At 40.4% G+C, this 16,281-nt stretch overlaps 1 protein-coding gene across 1 annotated transcript; it reads right to left on the minus strand.

Moving 5' to 3' along the window:
• Positions 1-4,339: 4,339 nt before the first annotated feature.
• Positions 4,340-16,244, minus strand: WDR53 (WD repeat domain 53). The gene is made up of 3 exons (XM_032406158.1): positions 16,180-16,244; positions 9,651-10,146; positions 4,340-4,960 (listed from the first exon to the last, which is right to left on the minus strand). Exons 2-3 carry the CDS (start codon positions 10,128-10,130, stop codon positions 4,364-4,366), a joined length of 1,077 nt encoding a protein of 358 aa, XP_032262049.1. The 5' UTR covers positions 10,131-10,146; positions 16,180-16,244; the 3' UTR covers positions 4,340-4,363.
• Positions 16,245-16,281: the final 37 nt, after the last annotated feature.

Below are 16,281 nucleotides of genomic sequence, written 5' to 3' on the forward strand. Positions count from 1 at the left end.
GCTCCCTGCTCCACAGGAAGCCGGCTTCTCCCCCTCCCATTCCCCCTGCTTGTGTTCCCTCTCTTGCTGGGTCTCTCTCTGTCAAATAAATAAATAAAATCTTAACAAAAAAAAAGAAGAAAAAACATTAACTTGAATTGTGAAACCTAAGGGAAAAAAATCCTAATTTTAAGTGAAAAATTAGTAGTGATAGAGCAAGACACACATTAATGGTGTGAGAGCTCTAAACTTTCTATTTACAAGGGCTTTGGTGGTTACAGGTTTGGAAAGAGCCCTAAGAAACTTGTCTTGAAAATGCACTTTTTGGGGCACCTGGGTAGCTCAGTCAGTTGAGCGTCTGCCTTTGGCTCGGGTTACAATCCCAGGGTCCTGGGATTGAGCCCCGTGTCAGGCTCCCTGCTCAGCTGGGAGTCTGCTTTCTCTCTCCCTCTGCCTGCCGCTCCCCCTGCTTGTGCGCTCTCAAAGAAATGAATAAAATCTTAAAAAAAAAAAAGAAAATGCACCTTTATAGCCTGCAGCCTTTTTAAAAAAATACATTTTGAATATAATTTGCATACAATAAAATTCAATAATTATAAAAGTATGATTTTTTGAGCTTTGACAAATATTTAGTCATGTGACCACCACCACAATCATGATAAAGATCACAGAACATGACCCCTATCACCCTCAAAAGTTCTCTTGCACTTTTTTGCAATCAATCCTATACCATACCTCTGACCTCTGATAACCTTTGTCTACTTTCTTCGCCTTTTCTAAAATGTCTTATAAATAGAGGTGCCTGGGTGGCTCAGTTGGTTAGGCAACTGCCTTTGGCTCAGGTCATGATCCTGGAGTTCTGGGGTTGAGCCCCGTGTCTGGCTCCCTGCTAAGCAGGGATTCTACTTCTTCCTCTGACCCTCCCCCCTCTCATGTGTTCTCTCTCAAATAAATAAACTCTTAAAAAAAAAGTCTTATAAATAGAATCATACAGTATTTTGTATCCAGCTTCCATTATGTATTTTTTTTTTTTTAAGATTTTATTTATTTAAGGGGTGCCTGGGTGGCTCAGTCGTTAAGCAGCTGCCTTCGGCTCAGGTCATGATCCCGGGGTCCTGGGATCGAGCCCCACATTGGGCTCCCTGCTCTGCGGGAAGCCGGCTTCTCCCTCTCCCACTCCCCCTGCTTGTGTTCCCTCTCCCCCTGTGTCTCTCTGTCAAATAAATAAAATCTTAAAAAAAATTTTTTTATTTATTTAAGAGAGAGAGCACAAGTGGGGTGAGGGTCAGAGGGAGAAGCAGACTCCCCACTGAGCAGGGAGCCCGATGTGGGACTTGATCCCGGGACTCCGGGATCACGACCTGAGCCGAAGGCAGACACTTAACCGACTGAGCCACCAGGTGCCCCAGCCATCATAATTATTTTAGGTCTTCTGGAACTTGCATGGTCCAATACAGTAGCCACTAGCAAAGGCAGCTACTGAGTAGTTGCAATGTGACTAGTCCAAATCTATATGTAGTGTAAGTACAAAATACATAAAAGGTTTTGAAGACCAAGTAAGAAAAAATAATGTAAAACCTTTAGATGTTTATATTTTATATGCTCTTCTGTAAACATTACCCCCCTTTTCCCATTAGGTTCTTCACAATTAGCCCTTCATGCTCTCCTCATCTACACTCATTATTTGTGTCCCCCCAAATTCATATGCTGAAGCCCTAATCCCCGATGTGACAATAAAATTCTATAATCATAAAAGTATGATTTTTTGAGCTTTGACAAATATTTACAGTCCATAGCTTGCCCTTTCTTTTTTTTTTTAATTTTATTTGAGAGAGAAAGCGCAGAGTGAGTGAGAGAGAGAGAGAGAGAGCATGAGCAGGGGTGAGGGGCAGAGGGAGAGGGACAAGCAGACTCCGTGCTGGGCAGGAACCTGATGCAGGGCTCGATCCCAGGACCCTGAGATCATGACCTGAGCTGAAGGCAGGTGCTTGACTGACTGACTGAGGCACCCAGGTGCCCCAGCTGCTTTGGTTGTTTATGGCTTACCTCATTAAAGACTCAAGTGAAGCCAAGCTACATTTCTGCTCTAGTAAACTAGAGAATTCTGCTCCCCATGCCCTAATAGTAAACTTCCCTTTTGCTTAAGCGGTCTGAGTGGGTATGTTATCAGCAAGCAAAAGAAGTTTAGGGCTGATGTTTCAACTCTGGTTTAAATACTTCTTACCTTATTCCCATAAATTTATTCAGACTCAATAGCTCAAATGATGCTGTACTTGGGTAATTTTTCAAAAGATCCCCCTAAAACCGCCAGAGATTAGCCATGAGCATTAGTTCTTCCTGATATTTTAATATTAGAATCATTGGATAAGCATAATATTATGATGATGGTATTTTCATTTCATTTAACAGTGGCATGAAAGGTACCTTAGAGGATTTCTAATTCAAGCCCTTCACTTTCAAGGAAACTAAAGCCCAAATTGGACGAGAGCCTTGCCCAGTGCTGGAATTAGAACCTTGTTTCTGTCATTACTCAGGCCAAGGTCCTTTGCCAATAATAATTTTTTTTTTAAAGTAATCTATGTGCCCAACGTGTGGATCAAACTCACAACCCCCAGATCAAGAGTTGCATGCTTCACCAACTAAGCCAGCTAGGTACCCCTACCAATGAATTTTTTAGGGCCAAGATGGTATTGTCCTTTCCTTAAATTCCAAGTGAGATCACTCAACAATATTTATTGATGGCCCACTTAATTGATCAGGACTCTTAGTTGCAAGTTAAAAAAAAAAGGCTCTAGGAATACATTTCTTTCAGGTAAGGTTGTTTCAAGGCTCAAAATCACTGAGTATTCTCTCTCTCCACCTCTAGGAAAGACTTTCCACAGGTTGGGAACCTGTAGACTCACATCTTATCAGCTTATCTATCCCAGCAGTACATGCTGGATTATCCTTGGACTTCTCAGGTATGTGAGCAAAAAAACTACTTTTTACCCCCTTAAGCCAATTTGAATTTGGTTTCTGTCACTGAACAAGTGTTCAGACTAAAATCACACTTATTAAAGAATTCTCCACAAACAAGGATAATGATAACCAGATTCTCTTCAAAACTTGGAATGTAAGAGTAGTTAGTATAGGGGCACCTGCGTGGCTCAGTTGGTTAAGTGCCTGACTGTTGATTTCGGCTCAGGTCATGATCTTAGGGTTGTGAGATCCAGCCTCCATTGGGCTCAACACTGGGTATGGAGTCTGCTTAAGAATCTCCCTCTCCCCCACACCCCCTGCTTGCCCTCAAGCTCTCGCTCTAAAAAAAAACAAAAACCAAAAACAATAGTAGGCAGTATAAGTAGAAGCAGAAAGAACATGTAGAGAAGAGAGCAAACCAGGCCATGATGAAAAGGAAATTACTCTTGACATACTATCTTGGTTTCTATTCTTTTTTTTTTAAAAAAGATTTTATTTATTTACTTGAGAGGGAGGGAGAAAGGGAGAAAGAGAGAGAGAGAGAGCACGAGTACACATGCAGGGGGAGGGACAGAGGGAGAGGGAGAATCCCAAGCTGACTCTGCGCTAAGCCGAGTCCGATGCTGGGCTAGATCCCACGACCGAGATCATGACCTGAGCCAAAACCAAGAGTCGGATGCTCAACTAACTGAGCCACCCAGGCGCCCCATGTTCTTTACCTCTTCTATCTCTTCTCTACTTTTTATCTTCTTAGTCAGAACTTCTTATTCATAACTTCAGGCTATTCTTGGTTCTATCAGCACCACAGCTTGGACTACTGCATAATATCCTAAAGCTGATTTGACCCTGAAGCCCTTTTCTTAGAAACAACAAAAAGTAATTGTCAGCAAAGCCTTCTGGGCTTAACACAGAACAAGCAAGAACAGGTTTCCTCTTCCAACTTGGTAAGGCTCCTTATGACATCCTAGGATCGGAAATAACCAGTTATAACTAATGTGGTGACTACATTTGGAATAGATCACATGTGGGCTTCCCTGAAGTAGGAGGCTTGACAAGACAACCACAATCCTTTCCAGGTAAGTAATCATGCCTGCAATCTTCCTCATTCTTTGTTACTTAATATCTTTGAGTCTCGATTACTGTGGCAATAAAATGAGGGAAATCACCCACATCACGGATTTGGAAGAAGAAATGAAACATGTAAAATGGCTGGTATATGGCCATTACTCAGTGAATATTAGTTCTCTTCCCTCAAATTTTAATATGTCATTTACTATATAAAGTATTACCCAAATGCCTTATAATTTATATGATGGAACAGTACTATTCCACATATGACAAACATTAAGAATGACAAGAATGAAGAATCAGGATTTTTTTTAACCTATAAAAAGTTGCTACAGTTTTTCAAATAATTTTATTGGATTTAAAATTCTTTTAAGGGATATACAGATATACAACTAGTTTGATCAGCTACTAATATATTTTGGTATCCCTTTATTCTTGTACTCAAGAGCCAGTTCACCTTTTCTCCATGTTCAATACTTAGCTTTGGTAAAATTTTGCCATGTTCTTCTTCATCTGCTACTGGAGCATGAGTGCTTCCACCCTGCTTGGTATAAGCTGCTCTTTTAGTTTTCTTCCTGTGAGTAGGTTTTGTAGGACTCTTCTGTTTTTTTTCAACTTCACTGCTTACATCCCACAACATTATCTTCCCATCATTCCCTCCAGTAAGCAGCAAATAGGATTCTGGCAAAAAGCAGACCTGGGATACTCCCAAAGAATGGCCCTTAAATCCCAGTTCTTGTTCACACTTAACTCCCATCACCCTAAAGATTCGAACCTTACCATCTTCTGCACCACAGCTAAAAATATTGCCACATGATGCCACAGACACAGAGTGGGCTAAAGCAGGGTTTAAAAGCTGACCAGGTGATTGTGGGCTTTCCATCTCTTCTGTTTCATCTTCCTGCAAATTTGTAATCCAGAGTGGCCGTGCTTTCTGAAGGTTCCACAGCATTACCTTTAAATAAGAGAAAGTTACGTAGTCAAACAGAGGTTTAGCCATTTTGCTCAACTATTATGCTTACTCCACTTCTAATAAAGTCATCAAAGTAGTCTGACAATAATTACTATGACACAGTTCCAGCAATATTGAATTTTTATTTTCTTTTTTTTAAAGATTTTATTTATTTATTTATTTGACAGAGAGAGACACAGCGAGAAAGGGAACACAAGCAAGGGGAGTGGGAGAGGGAGAAACAGGCTTCCCACCGAGCAGGGAGCCCGATGCAGGGCTCAATCCCAGGACCCTGGGATCATGACCTGAGCCGAAAGTAGATGCTTAACAACTGAGCCACCCAGGCGCCCCAACAATATTAAATTTTTAAAAGTTCCTATGGCACCACAATATGCCAGTGGAATGCTACCCTGGTGCCAAAACTAGGATGCCAATGGGCAGTAAGGTAGAATTTAGAAAACAAGATCCTAAATAACTTCTGATTAACAACCCCATTAAAGTGTAATCCACATTCTTAAGTTTCTTTAAGTCATTGTACCCTCATCTCTGCAAGTAAAATAGAAGACTATGAAATTTATCTTATTTTTAAATATTTCATTTATTTATTTGACAGAGAGCACAAGCAGGGGGAGCAGCAGAGGGAGAGGAAGAAGCAGGCTCCCCGCAAAGCAGGGAGTCCAATGTGGGGCTTGATCCCAGGACCTTGGGATCATGACTTGAGCTGAAGGCAGACGCTTAACCAACTAAGCCATTCAAGAGCCCTGAAGATTATGAAATTTATTAATTTTAGTCTATGCCGGTTTCAAGTCAAAAAGCCTGTCAATTAAATAAATGAAATCTGGAATGCTTTGTCTTTCCTTTCACACTACCTAAATTACCCATTTTAGGGGCTTACCTCAAGTCTCTATCCCTCTAAGAAGGCTTTCCTAACTATTCCAGCCTGCTTCTCTTTCCCATATTTAATTTCTACGCTATTAACTAACATATACTACTAGCTTGTCAGTTTGAGATTTAATTCTTCTTTTTTAAAAATTTTAAGTAGATTCCATGCCCAATGTGGGGCTTGAACTCATGACCCCAAGATCAAGAGTCGCACACTCCACTGCTAAGCCAGCCAGGAGCCCTGAGATTCAATTCATCTTTGCTAATGTCTATACCCAAAGTGTTTTCAGCAGATTAAACATTTTTTTGTATTTACTGAAATCATCTAAATGTGTTAACAGTCATCCCAGATTCTACCAATCCAAGAATCATTTCCAAGTACTGAAGATTCCCAGACTGTTCCTGCCTGGACATTCTCTATACCACTTTACTCTTCCTAACTGCCAAAGATTCTACAGTGTTTTACAATTTCTCAACCCCTGGTTCAAGCGGTGTCACCCTAAGCAAGAAAGCAAGAGATACTGAGAAAAGAATACAAAAGTTTGGGGTATATGGTCCTAAAATATGTCAGAGGGGGAGAAAGTGGAAAACTGGCAAATGTTCAGAAGTGAATGCAATCACATCCAAGTGACCCTGCTTAGGAATTTTTCTCACTACAAAAACATTTCTTTCCACACAGAAGAATCATTTTCAAGGAAAAAAAAGCCTCTTCTACCATCCTGATCCTTAAGTGTTGGTACTAGTGATCTTTCAAACTCCGGAAAGAATAACTAACCTTTGAACCATTTATTTTCAGATGTGGAAAGGAAGGGCAAAAAAAATCAATGTGTATGCCACAGAAATATATGATGGTCTTAAATTTCCAAAGGTCTTTACAAGAGAAAACTATATTTGAGTGATGGCCACTGATGTATTTATTTAATTTTATTCTTATACTTTACACACATATCTTAGAGCTACTTAACAAAAATTAAGCAGTCTCGGGTGCCTGGTTAAGCGTCTCAGTCAGTTATGCGTCTGCCTTCGGCTCAGGTCATGATCCCAGGGTCCTGGGATCAGGCCCCGCATTGGCCTCCCTGCTCAGCGGGGAGTCTCCTTCTCCCTCTGCCCCTCCCCCAATTCGTGCTTGCACTCTCTCTCTCTCAAATAAATAAAATCTTAAAAAAAAAATTAAGCAGTCTCAAATGTCTTAATAAATCACTTTAAGGTCCCTGCCCCTCCAAGTGTGCTTTGCTTAATTATTTAAACCTATCTAGATTGAAGAATATAATTTGTATAATTTCTGTAATAACAAAGATAGGTACACTGTGTGTGGCAATAATTCAATTCCTGCTTTGAGATAAAATATTTGTTCAGAGAGAAAGCGCTCCCCAAATCAACCTTATAAGAATTCCCTTCTACTACTATACCTACATTCTTGGACCCTTCCACAGGCTGGCTGTTCTTAAAGTTCATTTTTTTATTTTTAAAATATTTTATTTTATTTATTTGTCAGAGAGAAAGAGAGAGCACAAGCAGGGGGAGAAGCAGGCTCCCTGCCGAGCAGGGAGCCCGATGTGGGACTAGATTCCAGGACCTGACCTGGGATCATGACCTGAGCCAAAGGCAGACGCTTAACCGACTAAGCCACCCAGGCGTCCCCTTAAAGTTTAGAATCATACTGGATAACCAGGTTTTAAGAAGTAAATTGTGGAAGATATTACAGTTTCAACTTCAGTTAAGGAAAGTAATTTCCTAAAGGCATAGTTGTGCTGTCTTACCACTGTTGTTATAGCACAACCCAATAAAGAAATTAATCTACAGTGAATTTTTAGCAAGTCTTGGGAGTCAAATCAATTAAGTAATCTAAATCTCCTTCTCACAAAATATTTATATCCTATACTGTTCTCTAGCAGCTGTCTGCCACTCTATCATCTTTCCTAGAACTGGAGGCAAAATGATAAATTCTGGATGCCCATTTCTTACTAATCTGAGAAGTATAAAGTTTACTACCATGCCTAAGTTAATGAACCAGTGACTGACGACTGGTATAGGTTAAGGATAAAAGAATGACTAGTCAAAGAGACACTGTACAATCTGTCTACTTAAAACAGATATCCACCTGGATGTGTTAGGTCTTTCTGCACAAGCAAGTAGGCAGGTTATCACCACGAGGGTAGAAAATGCAGGTTTGTAAGGGCTTGGTCAAGACCTACGAGTGGAAAAGGAGTTTCCAAGTCATAGGATCATTGTGCACCTCAAGTGTAGAATGATTCTCAGTAGAGGAACTACACACATTTTTGGTAAGACAATTTTTTATTGTTTCGGGACTGTCCCAGCGCTGTAAGACAGCCCCTGGTTCTGCCTACTAAATACCAGTAGTCTGGGGGAGGGTAACAGCAGTCATTATGAAAACAACAACAACCAGCCTCGTTTATTTCTAACTTATGAGGGGGTGAAGAGGGTAGAGAAGGGAGTAGTAAATACTGCTGGCCAAAAGGGCAGAAAGACAAATCTTTGATGCTATTAATGGAATCATACTCTTGAAAGATACTTACACAGTTAAGAATGTAGATTAAATGCCTAGAACAGTGCAGGGCACACAGGTCATGAGTAGACAATGGTTCTTTTTCTAGGAGTCACCTGTTCCCAAACCAAGAACTTTTCTACTACATTCCTCATGATCTCCTGCTTGATACTGCTGGCGTCAGAGAAAAAACATACAGGCTTTGGAGCCAGAGAGACTGAAGTTCGGAATCTCAATTCAGGCAGCTATGTGGACACTTATTTTAAACCCCAGTCTCATTTCTAAAAAAGAAAGAGTAACTATCAGGGTGAGACTAGAGTGAAAACTAATATATGTAAAGCACGGGCAAGTACTAAGTGCTCACCAAAGAGAAGCCATGATCATTCTCACTCCAGTGACACAAGATTTACTTTTAAGAGCAAGTACATCTGCTATGGGAAAGTTCAAGCTATCTGAAAGCTCTCCTTTATTAAGCCAAAGTCTGGGGGTGCCTGGGTGGCTCAGTCAGTTAAGCGTCTGCCTTTGGCTCGGGTCATGATTCCAGGGTCCTGGAATCGAGTCCCATGTTGGGCTCCCTGCTCGGCAGAGAGCCTGCTTCTCCCTCTCCCCATTGCTCGTGCTCTCTCGCTCTCTCTCAAATAAATAAAATCTTAAACAAAAAACCAAAATCTGCTTCCCTAGGACTTCTGTTTAGACTAGCACATTCCGCTTTTTCCTCTCATGAAAACCAAGAATTAAACACTTCCATTTCCCCCACAAAATGGAGTTTCTAGATATATCTACTCTCCTGATGGCTTTCCTCTGAATTTGGTCTATTTGTGATGTTCCTTTTAAAACTCATTGAATGCAGTGCTCTGACCTTGATCACCAATACACAATACTTCAATTGACGTACCACAGAATTTTAAAGTAAGAAAAAATCCCAGTCCCTCATTAAAACAAACAAACAAACAAAAACCCACAAAAACAAAACAGAGTTTGTAGAGAGTGGGTGATAACGTCTGCCTTCAGCATGCTCTTTTGTTTAAAAAGATATTAAAATGAAATATTCAAATTCCAGAGTTTATCACTTTTAAGCATAGAGAAAGGAAGGCTAAAGGATAAATGATTACTTTGTGAGTGAAACCTACTAGGCTTTGTCAAGTTAGCATTAAACATGCAGTAGAAGTAAGGCTTATGATTCATACATAGAAAAGACATGTCAGTAGAGAACAGAAAATGCAAAGATATATTTAGCCTGATCAGTAATCCGATCGTTACCAAACTCATTTAGAAATTACCCAAGTACTCTCTGCAAAGCATTACCTGCATATCCAGTCCACAGGATACCAGGCTCTGAGGCCTTTGAGGCCGAAAAGCTACAGAGGAACAGATATTGGAATGTCTCTTCAGTGATCTGCTAACTTTCTTATTTTCCAAGTCTAGGATTTTAATTGCCCCGGAGTCATCAGCAGAAGCCAGCAGGTTTTCAGTTTCATTCAATGAGAGACAATTGATTTCTTCTTCGTTCACATGAAAATGGTCCAAGGAACCTTTGAGGGATCTGACATCCAGTAAGCTAATGGTTTCTCCATGTGATGCATAGAGCTTGGTGGGGCAGGAGGGAGAGAATAAGACACTGGTAACATCATCAGCCCCTTGGAAGCGTGTATGTCCTAAAGGAGTCCCATCTTCACCCCAGGCCATGAGATCACCGCTCTCTGCTCCAGAAGCCACTAATCCTTCTTGACTTGCATTCAGGCAGAGAATAGGAGAAGAATGTCCACCAGTCCACTTGACTGCCATTATGGCCCAGGAGACTCTGTGAAGAGGAGGGGGGAAAAACTATAATCTCTTATTTATGAACCTGATGGTAGCAGACTAATGCAATACGCAGTATTTCATTTAAATATTTTTAAAAGATATCTAAAAAAACTTAATTTTAAAAAAGACATTTGAAGATCAAGTCTACAAAAGCTTAGTTGGACACAGGATTGTGGGGTACCTGGCTGGCACATGCATAAATAGGGTTTTTTTTTTAAGATTTTATTCATTTATCTGACAGAGAGAGACACAGCAAGAGAAGGAACACAAGCAGTAGGAGTGGGAGAGGGAGAAGCAGGGGGAGTGGGAGAGGGAGAAGCAGGCTTCCCACTGAGCAGGGAGCCCAATGCGGGGCTGGATCCCAGGACCCTGGGATCATGACCCGAGCTGAAGACAGACACTTAACGGCTGACCACCCAGGAGCCCCATAAATAGGCTTTCTTTGTAATCACAGACCCAGGCAAACCTGGTCTTCCAGCATTTGATGTTAAGCCCACATAAGAATAAACATAGGGGCGCCTGGGTGGCTCAGCTGGTTGTCTGTCTTAGGCTCAGGTCATGATCCTGGGGTCCTGGGATCGAGCCCCATGTCAGGCTCCCTGCCCAGCGGAGCCTGCTTCTCCCTCTGCCCTCTGCCCCCCATTCTCTACCTCCCCCTGAAGTAAATAAATAAAATCTTAAAAAAAGGGAATAAACATTATATATTTAAATTAGGAATAATACTTTTTAAAAGAGCTGCTCAATCATCAGGTTATATCTTTTATCTGAACGTTTTAGAGAAAGAGCTCTGGAGCTAGATTCTCTGGGTTTGAATAGCTTTACTACCTATTATTAGCTGGGTGACTTTGGGCAAGTTACTGAACTTCTCTGTGATTCATTTTCCTTCTCTATAAAATGGGGGGGGGTATTAATAATAGCATCATTTTATAGGATCATAGAAAATTAAATAATATATGTAAAGCACATATAATAGTGCTTGGTACATAATGAGTGTTCAACAAATATTACCACTATCACTTTCTCTATTTTTTTTATTTTTTATTTTTTTATTTTATTTTTTTAAAAAATATTTTATTTATTTATTTGTTAGAGAGAGAGAGAGTGGGCAAGAGAGAGTGAGCAGGGGGAGCAACAGAGGGAGAGGGAGAAGCAGGCTCCCTGCTGAGCAAGGAGCCTGATGCGGGACTCGATCCCAGGGCACTGGGTTCATGACCTGAGCCGAAGGCAGACGCTTAACGACTGAGCCACCCAGGCACCCTCTATTTTTTTTTTAGATTTATTTTTTAAAGTAATCTCTACACCCAAAGTGTAGAGCCCACAACCCTAAGATCAAAAGTCGCACGCTCCATTGACTGAGCCAGTCAGATGCCCCTCACTTTTCCTATTTTTATTAGGCTGGTCAAAGCGGCATCATAGATCTACACCAGTGATGCTCCAAGTTTGGCCTCCAGACCAGCAGCATCACCTAGGAACTTATGAATATAAATTGCCCAATACCACCCTGGACCAACTGAATCAGAAATGCTGGGGTTGGGGCCCAGCCATGTGTTTTAAGAAGTCCTCTGGGTGATGCTGATGTACACTAAAATTTGAGAATACTACACCAATAATCATCCAGGGATTTGGTTAAAAATGTAGATCCTTGGGTTTTACCACCAGAGACTAATTCAGTACATTATTTAACTTTATTCTCAACACAACCCTTCTGTTTAGTATTATTCCATTTTAAAGATAAAACTTGAGTTTCAGAAATGTTAAATAATTTGATCAAAGTCATCTAGCCCTTAGGATCTGTACATGGGATCCAATGTAAAGGGATCCCAAACTTTTAAATAACGAAGACAATTTTCTAACAATTCCACTTGACAATAGTTTTTAACTTGTTAGTATTCTCTGAAAGTGCAGAAAATAACCAAAAGCCACAAATAATTCATTACAGCTTTTAAATGTACTCAGGTATTTTTATTATTTTTTAAAGTTTATTTATTTATCTCTAGACCCAACATGGGGCTCAAATTCACAACCCTGAGATCAAGAGTCACGTGCTTTACTGACTAAGTCAGCCAGGCACCCCACACTCACATTTTTTTTTTTTTTTTTTAAAGATTTTATTTATTTATTTGACAGAGAGAGACAGTGAGAGAGGGAACACAAGCAAGCAGAGTGGGAGAGGGAGAAGCAGGCTCCCCGCTGAACAGAGAGCCCGATGCGGGGCTCGATTCCAGGACCCTGGGATCATGACCTGAGCCGAAGGCAGACGCTTAACGACTGAGCCACCCAGGCGCCCCACTCACATTTTTTTTTTTTAAAGATTTTATTTATTATTTGACAGAGAGACAGTGAGAGAGGGAACACAAGCAGAGGGAGTGGAAGAGGGAGAGGCAGGCTTCCCGGAAGAGGGAGAAGCAGGCTTCCTGTCGAGCAGGGAGCCCGACGCGGGGCGCAATCCCAGGACCCTGGGATCGTGACCCAAGCCAAAGGCAGACGCTTAACGACTGAGCCACCCAGGCGCCCCTACTCACACATTTTTAATTACCTTATTACCCACTTACACTTAACAGTACTTATTGTACTTACATACTTACATACTTTGTACTTATGTACAAAATTTAGATTTCCTGATATACTAGGCATCCCAGACTTATACAATGAAATTGCCACATAATTCTACCCTGCCTCAACTGTCTGTTGGGTAAAGCAAAAAAACGAAATAAGGGCAATTTATGTAACTCTAACTGTTCAGACAAAAGGAAGCAAGCAAATCTACCTGAACAAATTTAATGTTTCATTTCACAAGCCAAGGGAGAATTTCTCTAGTGAGAAACTGCCATAGTTGCTTTCATATTTTCAGATATGATACCTGAATTCAATCCAATTGCACAGATAAATTTCCTAATATTGTTTTGAAAAATAATTTAAAATACTGGCAACCTGCCTAAAGTTTCTATTCCCGACACAAAGCTTATTTCCTCCCATTTTTAGGCACTTACACATACACAAAATAACTAACTAGACTGCTAAAAAACCTCTAATCTTTCGGTAATCAAAGTAACAGAGGGGTGGGGGAGTAACAGAAACATGGTCACAAAATCATATACAGCAATTTTCATAAAGACGACAAAATGGGAAAGACAAAAAGATAACTTTATTTCAGCAGAAGCACTGAATTAGAATACAGAGGAAACTAATTAGAGACCGAAGCAAGTAAGTTTTAAAGGAGAGGTCTGGAGAGGAAATGACTCAGAGAGAGGTAAAGACAGGGAACTCTGGTGGTTGGATTTTTGCTGACAAGTAATGAAATAGTAGTTAATTTTCTACCATAAAAAACTTTTGCCAAATGTTCAAGATAAACCAAGAAAAAAGGACACTTAGCACAATTTAAAATGAAAGGTATTAACAATATTTAGGCCTAGGGACTGCCATCTGTGGTGACTACTGACTTGTCATATAATATAGATAATATACTACCTTAAAATACGAAGTTTGTAGTAACCATTGAAAAAGCCACTTAAGTTACAAATAATTTTAACTCCTTTCTTTAGAGATCTGATCACTTATTTCCTACATTAGTTTTAGTTTTTCTACAGTGAAATCAACTTTAAAGTCCTGAAGTCTGCCCTCTACAGCTTTAGGATTTTGTGTGCATACAGGTTTTGGATCCCTACTGGGATTTTAGGTTTTATCTAAGACACGAATGAAATAGGGTTTCTTGTACTTCTGTTTCTCCATCACATTATCTACCCACAGGGGACCTAAGTAAATGCTGACTGGCAGACAAAGTTTTAGCATTTTCTTCTGAATATAATTTTTTTTAATGGAAAAGATTAATTCAATTTTAAAGACACATTTGGTTAAGCTCACCCCAAAGTGTGAGAAATTAGGCAATAAATGGATTTTGTACTTAAAGGAACTATTATAAATAACAACACTGTTCCCATAAAATTTTCCATAATGGAACCAGTAGTATCTATTAATCTCACAAGAACAAGGTCAGCTCTACCTTCACCTCTTAAACAAATTAAACTTCTAATCTCTACATCACATGGATAATATTTACTGATCACCAACCTAGTCAGAAAAATAAAAATGGAGACCTATTATCTCATGCAGACTATTAATCATTGAGTCAACCAGAGCCCCCCAAATCACATGTTTAGTCTACAAAATTAAAATTGTTATTACTTAAAACATCAAAGACCACCATCAAAAACTATTAAACAACAGACTACTGTGGTAGAAGGCAGTGGGAAAAAAATGTAATTAAATCTGGGTTAAATGAAAACAATTTTTCAGAAATGAGTTGTCAAGCCACTGTTTCTTGTTTTTCTCCTACTGGGACTGGAAAGCCTACCAGAAATAGGTAAGTGCCATTATCTCCATATTCAGGTATCAGGTCAACAAACTTCTCTTCTCATAGGTAACGTCTAAAGGGTAATGTCTAAAGCACAGCAATTAATCATGTCCTATTGTGAATTACTCTAATTAGATAATAGATTCCTTCAAAACCTAATGAGATCATGGAGTGGGCAGCGAAGGGTGGGGTATCTTGAGAGCAGTTTTAGAAAGGGTGGAGGGCAAAGATGGAAGTTCTGAATAGTCAAAGTGCAAGGGGGAGGGGCAAGGTCAGGAGGGTGATCTGTAGAAAGAAAAGGACCTAGTCACAAAGAAAATCTTTTCCAGGGCACCTGAGTGGCTCAGTCGGTTACGCATCCGACTCTTGATCTCAGCTCATGTCTTCATCTCAGCGTGGTGAGTTCAAGCCTTGCATTGGGCTCCACACCGAGCATGGAGCCTACTTAAAAAAAAAAAAAGATTTAAAAGAAATTTAAGTGCCTTCCCAGACAAACCTAGACCTCCTTCCTTGGATGTCCTATAGTTGAAAGTTGAAAAATGAATAATAAAACTCCCTAGCCTGAGATTACACTACCATTCAAATAATATAAGGTAGTAATCATTATCACTATAGTAAGTATAAGTCAACTTTTCTTCACATGTTTGGGTTTTCCAAAGTTGGTCTTGATGTGGAGAAGCTGGATAGCAACCAAAATGATTGAAGGCCTGTGGCATCAGCACTAGTAAGGAAAGAATCTGGGTTACTAAGCTGGGAGAAAAAAACATCTGGGAAGAAGGAACTAGCAAATAATAACCAAACACCATTTACCAGAGAGTAGAGAAGATAATTGCTGTTGTTTTTAATGGAGAACTAGAAATGTATTATACACAGCAGGGGAACTACTGGGAAGATTTCTTACTACATAAAGGCAAGACAGTGGAGTTAACTACTACGGAAATCTGTGAACGCTATAATTATCTCAGAGTTGTTTTGAAAATTATATAAAACCCGAGTAAAGGACCCTACCAGTGCCTTGTTCACATGATGGTTAGTATTTTCTCTCACTAAGCATTCTTTAAAGGCTATCAGAAAACTTTTGGCCACCTAGGAAAATGCAGTATGACCAAATAATGCTTAAATTCTTTCTCTTCCAAGAAATCATCTATAATTACAGCCTTCACATCATTCTCCCTATTGGAATGTCTAATTATATAAAAACACGCTGCCTTGATCCGCCCACTAATCGGGTTAGTAGGAAAGACTGGGAAAGGCTACATTTTGTCCAAAAAATGGAGTACTTAATCAGCAATTACACGGCACTTTCAGGCTATCCAAACATTTGGGCGGGGGGTGGGGGTGATTCAAATGACGACCTTACTTGCCGAATACACGCTAGGACACATGTTCTGATTAAGTACCACTACCAATAAAGAACAAAAGGGTCTGACCAGGAGAAGACGACCTCAGCTGCCGAAAGTAAAGGAAGAAGATCCAATTCAAGCCGAAGGTGGCGGAGCTAGGAACTGGCTAGCAAGGAGAGGGAAGTTTCATGCGTTAGGTTGGAGTCTGAAGCAGAGACATGACACAGGGAAACCTCACAGGGAAAGGGGCCCGAGAAGGCCGACGCGAGAGCACTAGATCAAAAAGAGGAAAAGGCACCAGAGGACAGCCACAAAGCCACAGAGGCCAGCCTCATACCTGCGCTTCCCGCTTCCCTCCTCGGCGCTTCGTGATGACCTCACCCGTGGGCGCCCAATCCCATGTAGGGTTGGGCGCGGGGCGCCTCAGCCAAACAGTCAC

Source organism: Phoca vitulina, unplaced genomic scaffold (genome assembly GCF_004348235.1).
Source record: "Phoca vitulina isolate PV1807 unplaced genomic scaffold, GSC_HSeal_1.0 scaffold8, whole genome shotgun sequence".
NCBI classification, from domain to species: domain Eukaryota; kingdom Metazoa; phylum Chordata; class Mammalia; order Carnivora; family Phocidae; genus Phoca; species Phoca vitulina.